Source organism: Myotis myotis, unplaced genomic scaffold (assembly GCF_014108235.1).
Source record: "Myotis myotis isolate mMyoMyo1 unplaced genomic scaffold, mMyoMyo1.p scaffold_m19_p_8, whole genome shotgun sequence".
Classification (NCBI taxonomy): domain Eukaryota; kingdom Metazoa; phylum Chordata; class Mammalia; order Chiroptera; family Vespertilionidae; genus Myotis; species Myotis myotis.
The window spans coordinates 6982117-7007223 of record NW_023416390.1 but is presented as its reverse complement, the minus strand read 5'-3'; the positions used below and the strand labels follow the sequence as shown (position 1 = coordinate 7007223).

At 41.6% G+C, this 25107-nt stretch overlaps 2 protein-coding genes across 3 annotated transcripts in view; one reads left to right on the top strand and one right to left on the bottom strand.

Moving 5' to 3' along the window:
• The window catches only part of RFTN2 (raftlin family member 2), a 42574-nt gene extending 40908 nt beyond the window's left edge, over positions 1 to 1666 (top strand). The window contains exon 9 of the mRNA XM_036320275.1: positions 252 to 1666. Coding sequence (XP_036176168.1) covers positions 252 to 491 — 240 coding nt within the window. The 3' untranslated portion in view covers positions 492 to 1666. The remainder of the gene's footprint in view (positions 1 to 251) is intronic.
• Positions 1667 to 10151: 8485 nt separating this feature from the next.
• The window catches only part of MOB4 (MOB family member 4, phocein), a 20161-nt gene continuing 5205 nt past the window's right edge, over positions 10152 to 25107 (bottom strand). For both annotated transcript variants that reach the window (XM_036319351.1, XM_036319352.1), the window contains exons 3-8: positions 21312 to 21412; positions 18561 to 18603; positions 18295 to 18381; positions 13395 to 13474; positions 12317 to 12428; positions 10152 to 12187 (exon numbers count right to left, since the gene is read on the bottom strand). In XM_036319351.1, coding sequence (XP_036175244.1) covers positions 12056 to 12187; positions 12317 to 12428; positions 13395 to 13474; positions 18295 to 18381; positions 18561 to 18603; positions 21312 to 21412 — 555 coding nt within the window. In that variant the 3' untranslated portion in view covers positions 10152 to 12055. The remainder of the gene's footprint in view (positions 12188 to 12316; positions 12429 to 13394; positions 13475 to 18294; positions 18382 to 18560; positions 18604 to 21311; positions 21413 to 25107) is intronic.

Here is a 25107-nt window from a genome sequence, read left to right as displayed (position 1 = left end):
TCGTTAGGGGCCCAGACATGTCGACAACCCACGTGCCAGTGATGAGAATAATGTGCCAGGAAGCTCCCAGGGTGTGAAACAGAGAGCGGGGATGGGGCTGGAGGGAACGCGAAGGGCCGAGCTGGTCCTGAGACGAGCAGGGCCTTGACGAGCAGCAGGGAAAGGACGTTTGGGCGGAGGGCCGCGGGCGCGAGGTCGGAGGGCCAGGGAGCACCATCTTCCTAACTCCTGGCCTCCCGTCTCTGTTCCAGAGGAAGGCCGGCCGGCACGTAAAAGGTGAAGACAGGCACAGAGTCGGCAGCCGGAGCATCGGCCTGGACACGGCCACGTCCCCGCCCAGCGAGCACCGCGCCCCGCCCGAGGGCACCCCGCCTCCTGCCAGAGAGCCCTGGACGCAGGGGCCCGCGCTCTCGGGGCTGGGCGTCCTGCGGGACCTGGACGACGGGCAGCTGGACCAGGAGGACGGGGTCACGCAGGTCACGTGCATGTGACAGGGAGCCCAGCCCAGGGCCCTGCCCACGGTCATTCCCACCGCGGCCGTGGCTTTCCTGTGCGACTCTGTCGGCGTGTATTAACGCCTTGGATTTTTCCAGGCTCAGGCTCCTCCTCATCCGCGTACTCTTGGGCTCAGCCTCCCAGGCCAGGGAGGGGAATCAGCGTGTTCGTACATCGAGGCACGTTCACACGCCTCTCAGATAAACGCCTCTGTTTGAACAGATGCCGCCTTAGGTTGCTAACCGAGACCCTGCGTCATTTTCTCACGAATGCACCTGGTACCAGGGCGACTTCTCCATCCTCCCGGCAAGAAGACCGAAGGTCTCAGCCGGCACGGTGCCCCCTGGACGGGTCTCAGGAAGTGAGAGTCCTAATGACCCTGAACAGTGCCCCTCCCACACGCAGGCACACACACAGGGCTAAGGAACGGAACGCCTCCTTCCTGGACCTAACAATGGATCCAGCCATGCTGTGTATATACAGGGCAAACCCTCACCGGTTAGAATGTCTTTTGAAAAAAGTCCTTTTTGTTGTCGTTGCTTTCAAAGGGTCGCCATCTTCCTGCCCTGTGCTAACCCACTGAGCTTCACTATAGTCTACAGTGAGAGAGAGAGAGAGAGAGAGAGAGAGAGAGAGGCGCATCCCTCACCACTCACCGTGGAAAGAGCCCAATCTCAGCCTTTAAAAACCTTAGTTGACAGGAAGAATTGACTTATTTCCTTTACATTGTAAATAGTATGAAAAGGGGAGACATCAATTTGAGTGGAAACTGAAGCCTTCACGCCTGCCGAGCTGTGAATTGCACTTTTACTTCGACGGCTGCATCAGGAAGCGCCTGGGACCCCAGAGCCTGGCGCCCAGAGCACGGGGATGGGTCTGGACGGGGATGGGTCTGGTGGCCCCGCGGGTCCCTCTCTGCCCTCCGTGCTCTGCAAGGGGGGGGGTGCGGGAGGTGGGGGCCTGTGCCTCGCCCCGACTTCAGCAGGTAAAGATGGAAAGTCTACAGAACAGAGGCTCTGCATTTCTCCATGAAAGGCTGGCTTTGAAATGTGGGCACCTTCAAGGGAAGGACAGCTGGCTTTGCCATTGATGAACTCAGCATATTCTATATTTTTATTAGCAGTGGTGCTGACATTAGAAGATCACTTGAATAATAAAATGTCATTTGTTATTGGGCTATCATTTTATTGACTGCAAGTGTTTACCGTGTGTTTATATTTCTGTATTATGTGTTATCACGCACCTACTGTGACTAACCAGGCCCTTCTCCATGAACTGCAGATAGGATTGGCACGGTGTTAGTCCAATCGTACCATATGCTGAAGCCTCACCTTTGTAGGTATAAAGGCACTTAAGAATATTCCGCTCAGAATTATTCTGTGGAAATAGCTATCAACAATCTTTGCAGAAATATTTTTGTTCGGGTTTTCGATGAACCTAAGCTCCATATTCAAGAGTTGAATTTTTGGTAAAGACAAGCATGCCTTCTGCAGCCCATGACATGCCGTGAGCTGGTTATGAGACCCAGAAAAGGGACTCAGAACCATCAGATAGCTCTTCCCAGGGCCAGGTGCCCTGAGGCAGACTCCTGTGTCACACTGCTCGCACAGAGGGGATTCGCAGCATCAAGAGCAGGGCTAGACATTTATCCTTGACTAAAGGAAAACTGATACATCAATCACTTTTCATTTTATTAGATTTGTGTAAGTTTACTTTCTTTGTACAGTTTGCTTTTAATCTGTTATTTCTTCTTATTAAAAAACATTTTGCCCTAGCTGGTTTGGCTCAGTGGATAGAGCCACTGGCCTGAGGACTAAAGGGTCCCGGATTTGATTCCAGTCAAGGACATATGCCCGGGTTTCGGTTCCATCCCCAGTAGGGGGCATGCAGGAGGCAGCTGATCGATGATTCTCATCATTGATGTTTCTATCTCTCCCTCTCCCTTCCTCTCTGAAATCAATAAAAATATATTAAAGTAAATAAATAAATAAGGTTTTATTAGAATAAACTTAGCAGTCATATCCTCAAACTCTATTTCATAAGCATTTATTCCAACAATTACCCTTAAGTAACATGGCACATTTGTATTATAGCGAATAATGACCAAGTGGTTCTAGAGTACATATAGCTTTAGTCTATTCTTTTGAGAAAAGGTAACAAAACTTGGACTCTGTATGCCTAAGGAGTTGAATGTGACTCACCTTATCATTATCTGAATGTTTAATACCTGTAAGTTAGGGTGAGCAAGACTCAGATCCTAGATGTGGGGGGAGGGGGGTGGGGGCAGGGGGCGGTGAAGTTCAGCCGTTTCCCTGGTACAGCAGCTGTGGCACTGCTGTCTTAGGGTTCAGAAACTCCTTCCTAGTTCTATCCCATTTGGGTCTAATGTCACCCTGTTCTCCCTCATGCACATTAACACCTAATCACGGGGACTCACCCCTGAGCTAAGGACAGGCTCCGTCATGTCACTGCAGTTCTCTGCATGACAGAGAAACAAAAAGGTCGCTCTTTGTGAGGCCCCAGGGCTTTCAGGGGTCCTCAGACACCCACACAAGCAGGAGGCGAGCTGTAGTCAATCCGAATCACAACAGTCTCCAAATGGTTGGTTTTCTCCCATGTCTTCTCACTATAACTTCACCTGGTGGGCGGCAAGGGAGCCCTCAGGAGCTCTTTATATGGACATGACTCCCATTCATGGGGCCTCCACCCTCGTGACCTAAAAACCCGCCAAAGGCCCCACCTCCTGGACACCATCGTACTGAGGATCAGCATGTCGACACAGGCATTTCTGAGGGACACATTTCATATACAGCAACTGTCAGGCGCCTGGGGAACTTTCTGGGGTGATAGAAATCTCCTATATCTTTATTTGGTTGAAAATAACACAAGTGTATACAATTGTCAAAACTCACTGAACTGTACACTTACGATAGGGACATTTTACTATGTGTACACTGTATTTTATATATATACTAGAGGCCCAGTGCACAAAATTTGTGCACTTGGGGGGTCCCTCAGCCCGGCCTGCACCCTCTTGCAGTCCGGGAGCCCTCAGGGAATGTCCAACTAACAGCAGGCCTAAGCCATCAGTCAGACATTATCCTAAGCGCTGCTGCAGAGGCGGGAGAGGCTCCCGCCACCACCGCTGTGCTCGCCAGTCGTCAGCCCAGCTTATGGCTGAGCAACACTCCCCCTGTGGGAATGCACTGACCACCAGAGGACAGCTCCTGCATTGAGCATCCGCCCCCTGGTGGTCAGTGCTCGCCATAGCGACTGCTTGTTCTGCTGTTTGATCAATTTGCATATTAGCCCTTCATTATATAAAATATCTATCTATATAGATGATATAGATATAGATATAGATATAGATATAGATATAGATTTTAGAGAGAGAGGGAGGGAGAGCGAGAGGGAGAGGGAGAGGGAGAGGAGAGGGAGAGGAACATCCATGTGAGAGCAAAACCTCAATCAACTGCCTCCTGCAAGCCCCCTATGCCCTGACCAGAATCAAACCAGCAACCTTTTGGTGCATGGGCCAACATCCAATCAGCCGAGCCACACCAGCCAGGGCTAAACTGTACTCTAATAGAAGAAATATTTATTGGAGAATTCAGAGAATTGGTGAGAGGACCAAGCTCAATGCTAAGCTGACAGGAACAAGGCGCAAACCTACACAAGAGAACAAGCCCGCTGTGGCCAGTCCCAGCCCGCTGCCGGGAGCCCCCTTTCCAGGTCACAGCAGCGACTTTTTGCAGGACCTTGCACCCTCCACGACCCAAATGTTCCTGCTGCCACCTTTTCAGCAAAACGGGCGCCTTCACTCAGCCTCCTCCCGCTCACGACTTACGTGTGACTCGGCCTCCCGTGGGCGAAGCGAGCTCGCGCTCCGGCTGGGGCAGATGGGGCCCCGGTGCTGCCGCTTCGGGAGAGCATGGGGTCCCGCAGGCAGACTGGCTGGGCTCGAGCTGCCCCCAGCAGAGCACACGTGCCCCTTTATGCCGCACGGCAGACCCTGATTGGGCCTTAACCAGTGAGCAGAGCGAACATCACCAGTCACGGAGAAAGCCCGCATCGGTGGCTGCTGGGATGGCATGCCTGGGCAGCTTCCCCTCCCACCAGCTCAGCTGAGGATCCTGCTTCTTCCACCCGGCGCTCTTAGAGCGGGGAAAAGGCACGAAAGGGCATGACAAATGCTATCAGGTGTCGTAGGAAACCCTACAGTTTTCAGATGGCAGGAGGCTGAAGCCACTGAGGGGCAAATGCAGGCCTCAGGCCAGGGGCTTTCACACACGCTGCTTCGTCCTCACAAAACTCACCGAGGCCTGGGGCTGTCCCCGCGCACAGGCGGGAAACAGGCGGGAAACAGCCGGAATGTTTCCTTCCGATGGTGCACAGCTTCCACGTGGGGAAACCAGGCCAGACCTCGGCTTGGTTCCAAGCTCACTGCTCACCGAGAAGAGACTGGATCCTCCCCGTCAGAATAGTGTCTCTCCTCTCCAACGCCTCCTCTGCCCTCTCTGCTCCCAGCGCTCACGCTACAGCGGGATCCGGTGGGCAGCAGAGCCCTGACTCACCTGCCAGGTCTCCTCGCTGCTACCACCGTCTGCAGATCAACGTTCACAGAAGCCTGACCTCAGGGACCCTCCCAGCTCCCTCAGGCCGTCAGGCCACAGCGAGACTGCGGGAGCGCAAGACTCACCGCAACAGCGAGTCAATAGTGTGACTGATGAGGAAGAAACGCGAGGACAAGGTGACTGGTCACTCCCTAGCAGGGAAAGGAAAGGAACGAAGGGTAGGCCACATGTAGGACATTAAAAGAAATAGCCCCAGGAGATCCCCAGCTGGGAACGGTCGGAGGTGCACCCATCTCTGCCAGCTGTGTGATCTTGAGCAAGTTGCTTAACCTGAGATTCACTTCACCTGTCAAACGGGGATGGGACCGGTGCTGACTGCACGGGCCCCACTGAGGGGGGCACGCACACAGCGCCTGCCACGCCTTCTTGTTCTCCTACAGAGAAGCTTCACGGGAAACTTATGAGTCCAGTAACATGAGAGCAACTTACGTCCCTTCACCCAGTCACTTCCCTGAAAACCATGAACTCAACTGCTACGAAAAAAACGTTTCAAAGGGAAGCACTAAGGCAGCGGTTCTCAGCCTGTGGGTCGCGACCCCTTTGGCGGTCGAACGACCCTTTCACAGGGGTCGCCTAGGGCCATCCTGCATATCAGATATTTACATCACGATTCATCACAGTAGCAACATGACAGTTATGAAGTAGCAATGAAAATAATTTTATGGTTGGGTCACCACATGAGGAACGGTATTTTAAGGGCCAGAAGGTTGAGAACCACTGCACTACGGCCTGGAAGGTCCATGAAGCGAACCAGTAAGACATGAAAATCAAGTTATTCTGATTTTCTCATCAAAAACGCAATCAGTAAACAAACAGCGAGGGGAATCAGAAAACGTGCCTGGGTGGAAGGAAGCTTGAACCGACCACACATTTCTACCAGGTGCCGGACTTGGTGCTGCCGAGCCAGGAGGAGTCCTGGCCCCAGGCGTGAGCTGGCCAAGAGCCACCCAAATGGACAGCTGGGAAACCTGGAGTCTAATGTGAGAATTTCTTTTGTTGGTTATGAAAAAAACCAAAACTAAATACATTTAATCTTCTTTGTGCCTTCATGGGCACACAAATCCTCAGAGACAGCGTTGTTCTCAGCACATGAATGGCCACTGTCACAGATGTGCTAAGTAAAATGACTTTAATTTCTTACAGCAAGAGAATAGCGTGTCTTTAATTGCAGTGACTTAAATAAAACTGAAAGACCAGATTTGGATATTTTACTTACATTTCCTTCTTCTTTCCCAGACTAGAGGCATGTAGTTTAATGTTTATGCCACACATACAAAAAGTGGGTTTTAACATTCCAGTTGTTTTTCTGTGAACATTTGATCCTTAACCACGTCATTCTTTTAAATTTGTTCTTCTGGGAAACCATGTGTCTCAAGATTTTTCTCCTTTTGCAACCCCTTCCAAAGTACCTCAGAATTCCATTTTTCAAAACTTCCAGCTTCTCGGACAGTTGCAGGCTGACATCTTATGTTTCTCCCTTCCTACCTCGTCATGTAAGGAGAATTACCCCAACCCAAGTTAAAATGAATGCAATTCATTCCTCATTCCAAAATACATTCCAGATGAAATATTTTTTAAATATATTTTTTATTTCAGAGAGGGAGAGGGAGAGATAGAAACATCAATGATGTGAAAGAATCACCGATTGGCTGCCTCCTGCACACCCTCCACTGGGGATCGAGCCCACAATCCAGGCGCATGCCCTTGACTGGAATTGAACCTGGGACCCTTCAGTCCACAGGCTGCTGCTCTATCTACTGAGCCAAATCAGCTAGGGCCAGATGAAATGTTTAAATGTAAACAATAAAACTATAAAATAGTCAATAAGGTATGAGCAAATATTTAGATAATTCAAACCACAGAAGCCACAGAGACTGCCTAAATACTAAGGCTGAATATTTAAAACTTCTGCACAGAAAAACACTCCATAAACACCCTCAAAAGGTAAACAAAAACTGAAATCAAGAAACGATTACATGGCAAAGGGCCAATATTCTAAGTACACAGAGATGTTAACAGAAAACAATATACAGCCAAGGAAAAAAACTGCAAGTGACACAAATAGTTTATTTTTTTAAAAAAAACATAAACAACCAAATAAACACAAGAGTTCAACTCAATAATAAAAAAACTGCAAAACAAAAACAAAAAGAGCCCAGTGGCTCACTGGCTGAGTGTCGACCTATGAACCAGGTCACCATCAGGGCACATGCCCAGGTTGCAGGCTTGATCCCCAGTAGGGAGCGTGCAGGAGGAAGCTCATCAATGATTCTCTCATCATTGATGTTTCTCTCTTTCTCTCCTTCCTCTCTGAAATCAATAAAATATTTTTTTAAAAATTTGTTTTATATTTAATATGAAATGGGGCTACATTTTAATCTTTATGTGGGTGGAATCTGGGGCCTACGAAGACCTTAAAATTGTCTGATTTTAAGATCTCAGGCCTCTCCCAACACCTCAGAATGTGACACCAGCCAGTAGGGTCAATGGGGGAAAGGAGATCTATGTAACACTGTCAACAATCAGTTATTGGGAAAATGAGATCGCAGGGCAAACAGAGCAGAGGGCCTCAGACCCTGCCGAGATGGCTGTCAGGCCGAGCTGAGGGTGCAGATGGGTCCTCAGCGGTAGGGCTGGGTGTCACATGCATTGGGAGAGCAGGCAGTAGGGAACTCACAAAATGGAAAAGTCTTCTCCTGCAGGTCGAGAACATTTGCATCGAGAAATCTATTCCTGTGTGGCCCTCCGCCTGGCCCCCCTCCACCATCACATTTCCAGGCCACCACGCTGGCCCCTTTGCACACCCCATTCATTCCGTGTCTGAGCGATGACTTTCACTTCTGAGTAACGCGCTCTACGGCTCTGGTGAGCCCTGGAATCTTGCAAACAAGTGGAGTCTGAGGAGTGGCTGAGGACCGGAGGCCTTGGCTTTGGAGAACCCTGACAGCCAGAAAGACGCACTCAAGAGGCCCCGCCTTCTGACACTTTGTGACTGTGGCCTCTCCCAATGCCTCAGAAATGTGACACCAACCAGTAGGGTCATATTCTGTTTTTATTATCCTGTTAAACCTGAGCTTCTCACTCTCTATTGATGGGTTCTTCCCACAGTGACTGCACTGTATCTGGGCACTGGTATTTGATTAAAATAACAAGGACTTAATCTCTACCCTTGCTCTAAAAGTTGGCATCTTATTCAGAATTAGTGAAGCTCATTCGTTTCCCATGATCCTCTCACTAATAGCTAACAAGCTCATTTGCATTCAACATACATTTCCCCTGCTCCAAGCAATGCTTGAAAAGTCCCTCTTTTCTAATTCCCTCAAATCATCACGTTATGTTCAGATTTTCAAAATAACTGTACATAAATACAGCACCAAACACTAGGTTCCCAGGCCACACAAAGTGTCCTATAAAAATGCATCGAAGTGTTCAGAGGGACTCCTCGTTGAATCTTTCAGATAAGTATTATAACACTCTGGTACAGCAATTGTCAGCCTTGTTCATCTCATGGCACAAAGAAATTAATCACTAAAATTCTGTGGCTCACCAAAAAATTATTTTTTGCCACCGACAAAAATATTGGTATAATTTTGATTTATTCACACCAGACAGCTATTGTAGTATTGGCTGTTGTCATTTTTTTTGACAATCTAAGGGAAAAGAAATCAGTGCCCCTGACTAAGTAGTCAGGTATTGCGTGTTTTAACAATTCTGCAGCACACCAGTGTACCTCTTATGGCACACCAGTTGAAAATCGCTGCCCTGACAGATTCGCTTGGTAGTATCTGGTTGAATAGTGTACTCTACAAATAATACATATTTTTTCAGAAAACAAATTTGATATTTTGACCATCTAAAGCTACTAAATGTGTTGTACCAATACCTCTGTAGTTAACAATATGCTGCATTCAAGAAATGAAAATCAACTACTTTTACTAAAACATTTGCATAGCATGGTAGAACTACACAAAGAAACCATTAGCACATCCAAAGAGTATGCAAAAACAAAGCATATAAAATGTAGAATTTAACAGTGAAAATAAAATTATAGGAAGCCTTCAGGCAAAAGGGTGCCATTGTTTAGTGATTAGAGCAAAGTACACAGGGAACAGATAATTAGTTCTATTACAATAAATTTGGCATTACTAAATGTGTTTAAACCAGAACACAGTCCTTACTAACAATGTAATCATGGATTTTTAATGTTATTCTGATTTTTTTAAAATATATTTTTATTGATTTCAGAGAGGAAGGGAGAGGGAGAGAGAGACAGAAACATCAATGATGAGAGAGACTCATCGATCGGCTGTCTCCTGCACACTCCCTACTGGGGATCGAGCCCTGCAACCTGGGCATGTGCCCTTGACCGGAATCGAACCCAGGACCCTTCAGTCCGCAGACTGATGCTCTATCCACTGAGCCAAACCAGCTAGGGCTTATTGTGATTTTTTAAAAGTGTTAACTCATTAAGAATTTAATTGAGGAACTGTTCTAGAAATGCAAAATTGACCTCAAATCAGAGAAAAGGAAATATATACTCACAAAAGAACTATGATACTTACAGGAACATAATTAAGTCAGCTACTTTCCCAAATATGATAGGAGAAGACTGAATTGACTATATAGTCAAAATTACTTTATACAAAGAAAAATTTAACTTTGGGCTCTATCTTGGATAATCCAAACAAAAAGTGGAGCTTAACTTCCTCATTACACAAAACTGAGTTCTCTATTCCCCTCTCTTTAGAACACTTACTTTATAAATCAATCATTTGCCAGGGCCATTAATTTTTTCACTACCACTTAGGTACATACATGTATATTTTCCAAAGTCTGTAAACAGTATTAAGGAAAAACTGTGACTGTTCCATTTAGATCTGCCCAGTACAGTGAGTCAACCTCACATGCAGCAAGTATGAGTATGAAGATGTCAATGAGTACAAAAGCAAGGCGACAAACTGATGCTAACCACCCAGCCCCTTTTTTATGACTGATTCCAAACACAGCACAGGGAAGATGGAATGAGTGATTTAAAAAAAACATTTTATTTCCCCATTAACACTAAGCCATTTTATTCAAAATGTATTTCAAAATACTTAGCCAGATTGCCAACCCCAGCCACTGCAACAGAAATCCACTGAGACACCATCTAGAGAGAACAGCTACATTGCTGTATATAATTTATTAACTTAGTAATTTAGTCTCTCAATATTTAGCAAGTTTGTGTAAAAATTAATATCCCCATAGGTTTATAGTGACATTAATATAAATGTATAATTTCAAAGTCAACATTCCTTTCACTGTGACCGTAAAAGTTCTTAAAGGATAGTTGTGGATGGGGGTAAAAGAATGACTGGCTACGAGGACAGAGCTACTCCAAAACCAAACACACTGGCAGCTCGGAAAGGCATCGATACATACACACCCTCAAAATGCTACCATTCCCGTTTCTGCTGCATATACTCGTCTCATTATCTGATATAAAATATGTCCTCAAGCTTGAAAAAAATAAACCAAGATGAATACATTTTCATCTTCATTTCAAAATAACCATTTTAAATAAAAAGTTCCCCGTGCTTAACTCTGTTCAGGAGATGGAATTACACATTTTCTTCACTACATATACAATTTTTTAGCCTATCACAGTGCCTCATTACAACCATTTTAGCAATCAGAACTCCAGTGCCTTGTTAAAAACTGCATTCAGTATATTGTAAGATTGTAAAATTTGCAGTCGAATCCTTATTAAGACACTGAATTATTACAAAGTCCAAAATATGTATGACTGTTCATCAGCACCCCTGGAACCTGTAAATTCTTGCAAAAAAATACCACATGTGCATATAATTCAAACATAAACTTTGTAGGGAGGGGTCATAAAATAAATACTACAATATTTTTCAACTCAATTTAAATGCTGCCTTGATGGTTAGATAAAAAGAATAATATTACTAACAGAGAGAGTCAAACTATCTTTAAAACTTTTCCAAGTAGTTAGAGCAATTTAGCAAAACAAAGATAAGCAAGAGCCTATGCAGACACATTTCTCCTGTAGTGTCATTGCTACTATGAGGTATAGTCTGTAAGCAGTTAATACAATATAAATAGGTATAAGCTACCACTAGATCAGTCTGGTGAAAAGCTACTCAGCCAATGTAGTTGGGGAGGGAGTGAAGGGAAATGAGAAGGGAAGGACAGGGTAGGTTTGCAGTGGGAACATCATTTACGCACTTATTATCATCACCATCTTGTATGTAACAGTCCACTGTCGCAAAAAGTAAATCCTCTCCAAGTATATGGGTCTAGAATTTACTTTATGTAGTATTAAGATTATTTCAGTATTACTAATACATTCAGTATTACTAATGCTTCATTTGATTTATATTTGGACATACACATAATCATATATGTATATCAAAAACTATAAACAGAATTTTAAAACATTTTTAGCTCATTTTTGAAAAGTTAATAGTTAAGACTAAACTATATGCTACAGAATTTTCTAGACTACCTAAACTCAGGGGTAAAACCAAAGGAAAACATGACTATTTCTTTAGTAAATGGCTTGTGCGAAACCTCAAGCTTACTCATCTTTTTATAGATGGGTTTATTTGATGAGGATTGTGATCCAATGATTGTTTAGCAGCAATTTTACCAAACTGTAAATTCTTTTATTAACAGGCATTATAAACAGATAATACTAATCTTATTTAAAAACCATGAGTGCCACACCGGTGAATATACAGCTCATGAATAACTTAAAAAGTATTTCCCATTTTAAAAGGCAACACTCAGCATACAAAAACCTATACTAAACAAAGAGGCTATAATATGGATACATGATTGATGTGTCTAAAATGATATATATACAGTACATAATTAATGTTAATTATGTGATCAGTACATTTTTTTCTATATGATTCCCTTCATGCTTCACTTTCCCCAGAAACTGAATTCTGAACTTCCTCTTCTAAAATTGGTACAATCAGGTTATCCTTGGACATCAAATTATATTTCATCACAAATTTAGTAAACCGATGACACAAAAATGTTTCATTCTGTAGAGAAGAAGAAAAAAGGTTATTTTAATATACCACCAAAACAAGACAAAAATGAGACATAATATCAGCATATATTATTGTCATTCTGATAAGAATGCATCAGGATAATTAGTAAAACATACTTACTTCATATTCATCAAATATCTGCCGATGATGAAAATAAGCGTGTGAAAATATTCTGTAAATCCTACGGCATACTGATCCTAGTTTTGCTACAGATGATTCCTTTATGCTAACCCTAGAAACAGAAATCATAGATTCACAGAGCTTGACAGAGCTTATGAAAAATATACGGTATTCCAACCTCCTAAATTCACAAGTGTGAAAACAGACACCTAGGGAAAAGGTCAAAGTGCTAGTAAGGGGCAAGAGCAGGACTAGAACCCCTGCTCACTCCTGAGCCAGGGCTCCTTCTATGTAACCACAGTGCCTAAGAAATTTAGTATCATGCTTTGAAACGTTGTAGTTTAATGCAATTAAAACAAATCCCTGACAAATCAAAACTTACTAAAACATACACATATAACATTGTTTGTTCTCTAGAGATGATTAAAACTGCTAAAAGGAATTACTGTTTTATTCCATAGAACTTGATTCTTTTTTTTTTGAGAAATAAAAACTGCCTGCATATTTCAGATATTCTTTTTTTTTTTTTCTTTTTTTTAATGTATTTGGATACTGTGGCAAAACCCAGTATTTTTTACATGTTTTATCTGAGCTCTTTAGAGTTAAAGATATTTGGGGGGAAATAAAATTTCCAAATTGATCCACCTGATAACAAATATCTCAATAGAATAAAAGACCAGTCACAAACCTCACCAATATAACAGAGTATACACAGGGCTTCTTCCCAGATCTCATTTGATGAGGACTGTAATAGGCAAGGACGAGCAGTCCAGCTAAGAAAAGCCTGCTCCTGAGGCATGCTGTCTAAAAGGAGGCTGACGGTCACAGAGATTCCAGTAAATAAGTGTGCAAATATCCCAACTCTAAAGCGTCAGAAAGAGAGCCCTGGACAAGGACACAGCAGCCGGGAAGTCCTGCTACCTTTAGTTTAACTATAACCCTAATTTCAAAACTTGAATAAAAGATAAAGCTTAAAAAATACAATGCATTAACCAGGAACCTAGTTTTAATTTTAAAAACAACAATCTTTTAAATTAAATCCAAAAAATTTAATGCCATGTTTAAAAGTTTTGTTTACCTGCTGGGAAAATATTTATTGCTATTCAGAAGACAAGCAGCACCATCAAGTGTGTGTCTAGTATAGTCTATAGCAGGACACTATAAAAGAAAGGATATAAAAATGCATCAACAGAGAGCTCTGCCTCTTAGTTAAGGTGTATTTATTATAGGTGTGTTTTATTCCAAAAACCTGAATATATCCTAAAAAGGAATTGCCTTATAATATCAGAATGACTAGAATTCAATGTCACATCAATAAATAAGACTTTAACATCCCTATGAACTATATCAGATTCTAAAAGATACATGAATCAATCTCCTAATTTCTCACTCCCACCACTGCCCAGGAGAAAACAGCATTTAGAGCTGGAAAGAAAACCTGATTAGCTCATTAACCCTCTGACTTTACAAATGAGGAAACTGAAGCTGGTCAGTAGTCTGCACAGGCTTCTTCCAGGTCTTAAAATTATCTGTGGGCAAAGATAAGGAATCTTTCAAAACAAGCAGCCAGCTCAGAAGAGATCACAGAGATTTAGGTAAGCAAGCATGAAACTATCCCAGCTCTACAGCCTAAGACGGAGAGCCTGGAGAATGGTGTGCAACAACAGGGACTATCAGTGACTGATGGCCCATGAATGCCTTAGGCAGGATCATACAGTTAGGAAGGACTCAAAAACATGTATATATTGCCGAACCGGTTTGGCTCCGTGGATGGAGCGTCGGCCTGCGGACTCAGGGGTCCCAGGTTCGGTTCCGGTCAGGGGCATGTGCCTCAGTTGCGGGCGTGTCCCTGCTGGGAGGCGTGCAGGAGGCAGCTGATCGATCTCTCTCATCAATGTTTCTGGCTCTCTATCCCTCTCCCTTCTTCTCTGGGAAGGATCAATAAAATATATTTAAAAAAAATAATAAAAAATAAAAAAAAACATTAAAAAAAAAAAAACATGTATATAGTAGGAATATACTGACCGCTCTGTCCACTGACTCACACTTCACAAATACCTCGAGGGATCACTGCCTGCTCACATCCTAGAAAGCATCCTTTATTGTGTCTGCCACCCTATTGTCCTAGCAGCTTTCTAAAGAATTTTCTCCTTGACCTCCTTTGAAATTTAACATGAAATTTATATCTTTACATTTTAATAAACTTGCTTTATCCTATTCCATTTATCAGAAACAATGAAACCTCCTGTCTCAGGGCAAATGAGCAAACCTACTAAAGGAAAAATAAACCTACTGAAGGAAAAATAAAACTGCAAAGTAGCCTCCTCACTCAGTTCTTTTGAAGGCAGACAGGGAGAAGGACAAAGGACAGGAGAGTGAGAATGAACCAGGGATCCACTTGAAGGGAAAAAGGAACTGGTATTTAGAAATGTAAATCAGCTGGAGAAACCAAGATGGCGGCATAGGTAAACACTGGAAATTGCTGCCTCTCACAACCACTTCAAAAATACAACTAAAAGACAAAACGGACATCATCCAGAACCACAGGAAGGCTGGCTGAGTGAAAATTCTACAACTACAAGGAAAGAGAAAAGCACACTGAGACTCAGAGGAGATGCGGAAGTAAAGTGCAGAGGTACAGAGGCGCATGCGGAAAGGGCTGGCAACTGAGGACGGGGGTTGTCTTTTTCAATCGGGAGGGAGTCTCAAGCTCCCGACTGCTCTGAACTCCAGTTCTAGGCGAGTCTCTGGGGACCCAGACTCATACAGGGAGAAACTGGACTGACTGGCATTAGGCGGAACTCGAGGGCGGCTTTCTCTCAGAGGAGCTTGCAGCGATTACCGGGACACTGAGACGCGGGGGCCCCTTAGGGAAGGGCTGAGGATCAGCCATAGCTGCTTGCTCCGCCCTGTTGATTCCCTGAGGCCCTGCCCCACCCAAGCTGTGCACGGAGGCTTTTGCATATGAATGGCCTGGCCCTTTGCAATCTAAAATTACCTAAAAAACTGCAGTTGGGTCAGAGAGACCCAGAACATCCAAAAGAAGGCCCAAGGCCCCACAGCAGCTTGCACTGTTTCACAGCTGGGCTCCTGCTGGGCAGCCTCAGGCAGAGGCTAAATTAGCACCTCCTTAGAGATCCAAGAGCCAGTGTACCCAGTGGTCAGAGTGGGACCATCCAGATCACAACTCCTCAAATCCACAAGGGACACACTCAGGGGGCAACTCAGTGGGCACCAAAGCCCCACTGAAGCAAGTCTTGCCCCAGAAGGGTGTCTCCAGCACAGAAGACACAGCTGATTCTCACAGTCAATTGGCCTGGAGGTCAATTCCTCCCAGTGATACCCATTACAATCAAGGCTTAACTACAACAAGACTGTGCACACAGTCCACAAAGGGGTGCACCAAGAGTGTCCACCTCAGGTAATTGGGGAGGCTGAGCCACTGGGGACACCTAGCACAGAAAGCCACTCTATCAACACAGGGAAGCATAAAGAATGTGGAGACAAAGAAACAGGTCACAAATGACAGAAATGGAGGAAAGCAAACTACTGGATATAGAGTTCAAAACCACACTTATAAGGTTTTTCAAGAATTTTCTAGAAACCGCCAATAAATTTAGTGAGACTTTCAATAAATCTAGTGAGACCCTCGAGGATATGAAAAAGGACCAACTAGAAATTAAGCATACACTGACTGAAATAAAGAATATTATACAGAGTTCCAACAGCAGACTAGAGGATCGCAAGAATCAAGTCAGAGATTTGAAATGCGAAGAAGCAAAAAAAACCCAACCGGAAAAACAAAAAGAAAAGAGTCCAAAACTATGAAGATAGTGTAAGGAGCCTCTGGGACAACTTCAAGCATACCAACATCCGAATTATAGGGGTGCCAGAAGAAGAGAGAGGGCAAGATATTGAAAACCTATTTGAAGAAATAATGACAGAAAAATTCCCCTACATGGTGAAAGAAATAGACTTACAAGTCCAGGAAGCGCAGAGAACCCCAAACAAAAGGAATCCAAAGAGGACCACACCAAGACACATCATCATTAAAATGCCAAGAGCAAAAGACAAAGAGAGAATATTAAAAGCAGCAAGAGAAAAAAAGTCAGTTACCTACAAGGGAGTACCCATACGATTGTCAGCTGATTTCTCAACAGAAACTTTGCAGGCCAGAAGGAAGTGGCAAGAAATATTCAAAGTGATGAATACCAAGAACCTACAACCAAGATTACTTTATCCAGCAAAGCTATCATTCAGAATTGAAGGTCAGATAAAGAGCTTCACAGATAAGAAAAAGCTAAAGGAGTTCATCACCACCAAACCAGTATTATATGAAATGCTGAAAGATATTCTTTAAGAAGAGGAAGAAGAAGAAAAAGGTAAAGATACAAATTATGAACAACAAATATGCATCTATCAACAAGTGAATCTAAAAATCAAGTGAATAAAAAATCTGATGAACAGAATGAACTGGTGAATATAATAGAATCAGGGGCATAGAAAGGGAGTAGACTGACAATTTTCAGGGAGAAAAGGTTATGGAGTGCGGGAAGAGACTGGACAAAAATCATACACCTATGGATGAGGACAGTGCGGGGGTAAGGGCAGAGGGTGGGGTGGGAACCGGGTGATAGGGGGGAAAAAAGAGGAACAACTATAATAATCTGAACAATAAAGATTTAATTTAAAAAAAAGAAAAAAGAAGAAATGTAAATCAGTCACTACTAAATATAGCTTATTACAGTGTGATGGTAAATACATAAAGATAATCTGAACAAACAAAATAAAACAAGTATCACATGATCTCATTCATATGTGGACTCTAATGAACAAAATAAATCCAGGCATAGAAGCATTGAACAGATTGTGGAATCTCAGAGGGAAGGTGTGGGTGAGTAGGTGGGAAGAGATCAACCAAAGAACTTATATGCATATATGCATAACCCATGGACACAGACAATAGTGTGGTGAAGGCCTGGGGCAGAGGGTGTACCAAAGGGTCTTGGGTTCGGTTTCCGGTCAAGGGCAGATACTGGCTTCCAGGTTTCAATCCCTGCCCAGGTTCAGGTGAGATGTTTCTCTCTTTCTTTCCCCCCCGTCCCTCCCTAACTTCTATTCTCTCTAAAAAACAATGGAAAAAATATCCCCCGGTGACAATTTAAAAATTGTGGTAAAATATATAGAACACAACATTTGCCATTTTAACTATTTTTAAATGTATAGTCAGTGGCATTAATTACATTCAGTGTCATGCAACCAACACCACTATTTCTAACCAAAGGTTTTTCATCATCCCAAACAGAAACTCTGTAACATCAATCAATACCTTCCCACACTCCTCACCCCCCAGTCCCTGGTACCCTTTCAAGATATTTCAAATAAGTAGAATCATAAAATAGCTGTCCCTTTGTGTCTGGCTTATTTGGCTCAGTATAATGTCCTCAAGGTTCATCCATGCTGTAGCATATATCCAAACTTCATTCCTTTCCATGGCTGAAAAATATTCCCTTGTATGTATATACCACATTCTGTTTATCCATTCTCCATGTAACTGCCCAATATGAAAAATGATACTAATTATAAGAAATCCTGCCCTAGCTGGTTTGGCTCAGAGGACAGAGCATCAGCCTGCAGACTGAAGGGTCCCGGGTTTAATTCCAGTCAAGGGCACATGCCCAGGTTGCGGGCTCGATCCCTAGGAGGGGGCATGAAGGAGGCAGCCAATCAATGATTCTCTCTCATCACTGATGTTTCTATCTCTCTCCTTCTCCCTTCCTCTCTGAAATCAATAAAAATATATTTTTTTAAAAAGAAATTCTAAAACAGCACTGTGGCAATAACCTTGCCACAAAGAACACAAAACCAACTGGCAAAATAAAGAGTGAACTAAAACCCCTAAAAACTTGCCTACCACAGTCTTGTAGAAATTTAGGTTATGGCCATTTTATTAGTCATTCTACTTTATAAATTCTCACCTCTTTTGGAGTTTTATGAGCTGCACAAAGAAAAATCCACTGCTCAGTTGCTGTCATCTGAGTACATGTGTCTGGATGGCATTCGCTCTGTTAAAATGTTACATTTCTTAATATGTAAAGCAATTAAAAAGTTTATCATTTGGGTTACTACATTTCCATGTACAATTCTAATTAGAAATTTTACATAAGTCTTATAAGCACATTAAGTTATAAAACTAGGGGGAAAAATGAGAACTTCTATTATAACTTTAACTTGAAAATATTACCTGAAGTTTGACAGCAAGTCCATTGAGCTCAAGACAGAATTGCCTAAAAATTCAAATATATAAATGAAAAGTCTTATGTATTTTCCACATTATATTTAGAATATTAATTTAAAATACAGAACCCTACCAATACCATCCATCCTCCCTCATCAACATTATCAACACCACATGAATTTAAATGGCACATTTCCTACAAAGACATACAGGTTAATAAACAAAATTCAAAACAAATGATCATAAAAAAGTTCAATATCAGAGTTCAAGAACTTGATCACTCTTAACACTGGAAATTGATACGATTTTACTGAGAAGTATTTTAGAAAAATTTACCAGAACACTTAGAAAGTGTATTTTTTTTTTTATTAAGTCATTCTCCTAAGAACCAATTCTAATTAAATAATCAGAATTATATGCAGATATATGTACAAAGATGTTCACAGAAACCATATACATAAAAAACTTTTTTTAACATTCTAAATAATTAGCAACTGAAGAGTAATAAAATGTTGGCAAAGGATATACAAAGGATATGTTTATACTCACAGTAAGATTCCAGTTATGTGTAAAATTATATGCGTTTCTATATCCATATACAAACAGATATACAAAAAAGACTACACTTTTTATACTCCTACATATTTTACAAGTTTTGTTATGACTACAAACATGTCTTTGTAAAACCTTCAATTATAACATAGAAGAACGTCTTCCATAATCCCACCACCTCTTCTGAAAAGATAATTACTGTTTATAGCAAATTTGATTTTATGTATAATGATTTTAAATACACTGGGATCATATACACAATTTTGTAACTTGCTATTTTGTCACTTAACAGATCATGGGGATTTTTTTCATGACATCTTTTCCTTCTAAAATTCCCAAATTGAGAATTACAAGCCTAGAACAATTCTTGGAACATTGTTAAGTGCTCAAAAAATATTGCCATGACACAAAGATAACTTACTTCATAACTAAATGAAATACTAAATGTTCCCTCTAAAAATTCTATCAAATTACTTACTCCTGTGTTTCCCCATCAAACCAATAAGAACACTATAGTCCTGAAAACACAGATCTAAGTCCTGGCAGTGTAACTCAGTTGGTTGGAGTTGTCCCAGTCCCATGGAGGAAGAGCTGCCAGTTCCATGCCTGGTCAGAGCACACACTCAATAGGGGGCATGCAGGAGGCAGCCAATCGATGTTACACTCACATGGTTGTTTCTCACTCTCTCCCTCTCCCTCCTTCTCTCTCTAAAAGTCAATAAAAATATTTTTAAAAAATAAATGCAAGGGGCTGGGTGGAGGGGGACAAAGAGAAGAGGAAGTAGGAAACATCTGTAATACTGTCAACAATTAAAAAAATATATAGTCCAACTGGTGTGGCTCAGTGGTTGATTGTCTACCTATAAACAAGGAGGTCAGGGTTGATTCCCGATCAAGCCACATGCCTGGGTTGCGGGCTCGATCCCCAGTGGGGGGTGTGCATAAGAAAGAAGAGAGAGGGAGAGAGAGATAGAAACATCAGTGATAAGAGAGAATCATTGATCCGCTGCCTCCTGCACACCCCCTCCTGGGGATCAAGCTCTCAATCCAGGCATGTGCCCTGACTGGGAACCGAACTGTGACCTCAACCACTGAGACATGCCAGCTGGGCAATAAAAACATATTAAAAAAAAAAAAGACATTATGTCTTTGCAAAATCTAGACAACATGCCTGCAACATCAATTTTAAAAAGTTCCTTATCTACAAATTGAGGCACTCATCACAGAAAATGTGGTCTAATTAACTGGGGAAAAGCCATACTACATTTATTATTTTAAAATAAACTCAAAAGTAACAAACCCCGATGAACATATTATCCATTCTGCATTCTCCATATTTAAACTATCAACTCATCCCAACTCCCATTTATATTAGAAAGTTGATAAATTCAAGAAACCATCTAGTAACTTCAGGATATAGCTGCTTCTAAAGTTAACTCTAGTTAACTAGTCCTTCACTCATCATCAATTTTCTCATTCAAAGGATATTATGAAAAGCTCCAAAATTCCTTATTGCAGGATTACAATTAATCTATATTTTCCAAAGGGAAGACTGAAAGCTCACAGTAGTTAATAGGTAACTCATCAGATACCAAGCCTATACCAGGAACTTGACATGATCCTCTACAGCAGCGGTTCTCAACCTGTGGGTCGCTTTCACAGGGGTTGCCTAAGACCATCGGAAAACACATATATAATTACATATTGTTTTTGTGATTAATCACTATGCTTTAATTATGTTCAATGTGTAACAATGAAAATACATCTTGCATATCAGATATTTACATTACGATTTATAACAGTAGCAAAATTACAGTTAGGAAGTAGCAACGAAAATAATTTTATGGTTGGGGGTCACCACAACATGAGGGACTGTATTAAAGGGTCGCGGCATTAGGAAGGTTGAGAACCACTGCTCTAGAGAGAGATAGCTATTCATGAGTAGGTAAATGGAAATAATGCATTTGTGGTTAACAGATGTGATTAAGGAAAACTGTAAAAACATAAGGCCCAAATCCATAAATGTAAAAAATAATCAGTAAATATCAAAGTTGAAAACTTTATAACACTGAAAATATAAAAACTTTAGAATTTGCTTTTTGATCTGCAGTTAATAATGATTTTATTTATAATTCATAATTAATACTAAAGATTATTTTTTACTAATAAGTACTATTACTATTTTGATATATCACAAGGACTTACCTTAAATGTTCATACTTCCATACACCTTCATCTTGGCCTTCAGGTGGTTCAAGAATTTTGTCAATATTGGAACAATCTGCTCTTATGTTCTGTTGAATATACTATAAACAAAGAGGTTCTTATAGTTAACTAAAATATTATACTACATGGTAAATCTTATATTAAACATATGTAATTTTTTAATATATAAAAACTGCTCTTGCCTGGCCAGCATGGCTCAGTGGTTGAGCATTGACCTATGAACCAGGAGGTCATGTTTCAATTCCCAGTGAGGGCACATACCCAGGTTTGGGGCTCGATCCCCAGTAGGGGGTATGCAAGAGGCATGGTTTTCTTTCTCTCTTTTTCTCTTTCTCTCTCTCTCTCTCTCTCTCTCTCTCTCTCTCTCTCTCTCTCTCTCAAATCAATGAAAACATTTTTTTAAAGTAAATAATCCCATAAAGCTGGTTATGAACTCCTGGGTGCAATCCTAATCTGTACACAAGTGCATGCATGGATCTTATGCTAATTAATATCTGACAGACTTTGAGAACTCAGCTAATGGATATACCTCTACCTACCAGTGGTCGGCAAACTCATTAGTCAACAGAGCCAAACATCAACAGTACAACAATTGAAATTTCTTTTGAGAGCCAAATTTTTTAAACTTAAACTATATAGGTAGGCACATTGTTATTAACTTAATTAGGGTACTCAAGGCTTAGGAAGAGCCACTCTCAAGGGGCCAAAAAGCCGCATGTGGCTCGCGAGCCGAAGTTTGCTGACCACGCCAGTGATGGCGAACCTTTTGAGCTCGGCTTGTCAGCATTTTGAAAAACCCTAACTTAACTCTGGTGCCATGTCACATATAGAAATTTTTTGATATTTGCAACCATAGTAAAACAAAGACTTATATTTTTGATATTTATTTTATATATTTAAATGCCACTTAACAAAGAAAAAGCAACCAAAAAAATGAGTTCGCATGTCACCTCTGACACGCATGTCATAGGTTCACCATCACTGGACTAGGCTGACAACAGATTGGTGCGCACACACACACAACAGATGCAAAAGGTTTTGAAAACTAAACTAACATTGGAACCTCAGTTCAGTTGGAACTTGCAACCTGTATCTAACAAAGTCAAATGCCTGCTATAACAAAAATATCACATTCTCCATTGGGTTAAATAAGACCAGAGTATAAACATAATATTCAAAATGTCCAGGATATAATCCAGAATTACTTGGCATACAAAAATACATGAAAATCTCATTTCTCATGGGGAAAAACAAGCACTAGACACCAATGACAAGATGGCACAGATATTGGAAATTACCTGACAAAGATTTTAGAGCAGCTACTTAAAAATTGCTTGAATGTAAAATTACAAACACTCGAAACAAAAGTATCAATAAAGAAAGATAAAAAGAGCCAAATGGAATTTTTTTTAAATTTTCTATTGCTATAGTGATTTTTATTCTTTTTTTAAAATATATTTTTATTTATTTCAGAGAAGAAGGGAGAGGGAAAGAGAGAGAGAAATATCAATGATGAGAGAGAATCATTGATTGGCCGCCTCCTGCATGCCCCATACTGGGGACTGAGCTTGCAACCAGGCATATGCCCCGACAGGGAATCAAACTGGTTCACAGTTCGACGCTCAACCACTGAGCAACACCAACTGGGTGCCAAATGGAAATTTTAGAACTGGAAAACACAACCACCAAAGTAAAACACTCACTGGACTCAATAGCAGAATGGAGATAACACAGTAAAGAATCAATAAACTTGTAGATAGATAGATATTATCCAATCTGAACAACAGAAATTAAAAGGAATAAAAACAATAATAAACAGAGCCTCAGGAACTTGTCCGACAATAACAAAAGATTTAAGAGACATGTCACCATCATCCCACAAAAAGAAAAAGAATGTGGTGCTAAAAAAAATATCTGAATAAATAACGGCTAAAAAGTTTCCAAGTTGGGAAAAGACATAAACCTACAAATTCAAGGTGAATAGGCTTATGGGAAGTGATTGTTTAATGGGTACAGAGTTTCAGCTGGAGAAGATGAAGAATTCTCAAGATAGATGGAGGTGGTAATGGCAGCATAAAAATGTAAATGTACTTAACACCACAAAACTGTACGCTTAAAATGGGAAAAAGTGGTAAATTTTATATATTTTTTTATCACAATAAAAAAAGCAGAGTGGCCCTAACCGGTTTGGCTCAGTGGATAGAGCATCAGCCTGCGGACTCAAGGGTCCCAGGTTCGATTCCAGTCAAGGGCATGTACCTTGGTTGCGGGCACATCCCCAGTAGGGGGTGTGCAGGAGGCAGCTGGTCAATGTTTCTCTCTCATAGATGTTTCTAACTCTCTATCCCTCTCCCTTGCTCTCTCTGTAAAAAAATCAATATAATATATTAAAAAAAAAAAAAAAAAAAAAAGCAGAGTGAATGCCAAACAGGAAAACCCAAAGAGTCCAAACAGCATGGCTCAGTGGTTGAGCATTGACCTATGAACCACATCTCGGTTCGATTCCCAGTCAGGGCACATGCCTGGGTTGCAGGTTCGATCTCCAGTAGGGGGCGTGCAGAAGGCAGCCCATCAATAATTATCTCTCTTCATTGATGTTTCTAACTCCCTCTCCCTTCCTCTCTCTGAAATTAATTAAAAACATATTTAAAAAAGAGAAAGAAAACCCAAAGAAATTCATACCCAGGCACATAATTAAACTACCAGAGCCTGGCTGGTGTGGCTCAGTGGCTGAGCGTCAACCCATGATCCAAGAAATCAGGTTCAATTCCCGGTCAAGACACATGCCCAGGTTGCAGGTTTGATCCCTTGCAGGGGGTGTGCAGGAGGCAACCAATCAATGATTCACTCTCATCACTGATGTTTCTATCGCTCTCTCTCCCTCTTTGAAGAAAACTTTTAAAATATTTTTTAAAAGATAACGTCATACTCACATACAAAAAGGCAATGCACAAAACCATTCATGAATGCTCTTCCATTTCCTATGCTAAATACCTAATATACTAAATCCATTTTAAAGATTTTTATGATTATGAATTGTTTTTAAAGCTCAAAGAACTCAACTGTATTTCTATTTTATTCCTTAAGATCTTCAAATAACAATAAATCCAAATAGCTATCTACTTTTATTATCTGGCCATCAGACAAAGCCAAACAGCCTATTGTTATTGCACATTTTCTCTTTAAAAATGTTAGTTAACCAATGCCTCGTCCAATTTACTAGTACACACAATTTCAGGCATCCTTTTATTAATCCTTAAGTGTGATCCTATATAATAAAAAGCTAATATGCAAATTGTCCCCTCGACCGGTAGTTCAACCAGGGGGTAGGGCCTGCCGGCCAACCTCCCGCGGAACTTCCCCCGGCTGGCCCCGCCCCTGATTGGCCCCCCCACCCCAATCGGGGGTGGGCCAGTCGGACCTCACCCGTGCACAAATTCATGCACCCAGCCTCTAGTTTTTTAATAATTAGCTATGGAAATTATTTTTTCCCCAGATTTCAGATTTTATTCATTTTGAAAAAATGACCAGCTGGTGTGTGTAGTTTTTTTTAAACCCAACTAGTACAAAATGTGATTCTCAATAAGAATATTTAATAACATCCTGCCGCCCCAAAACAAATAAATAAATAAAATAAAAAAGAATGTCCTGCCCTGGCTGGTGTGGCTCAGTTGGTTGGAGTGTTATCCCGTACACCAAAAGGTTGAGGGTTCGATTCCCAGTAGGGGCACATATAGGAGGCAACCACACACAGAGGGCGACCCACAGTGGGAAG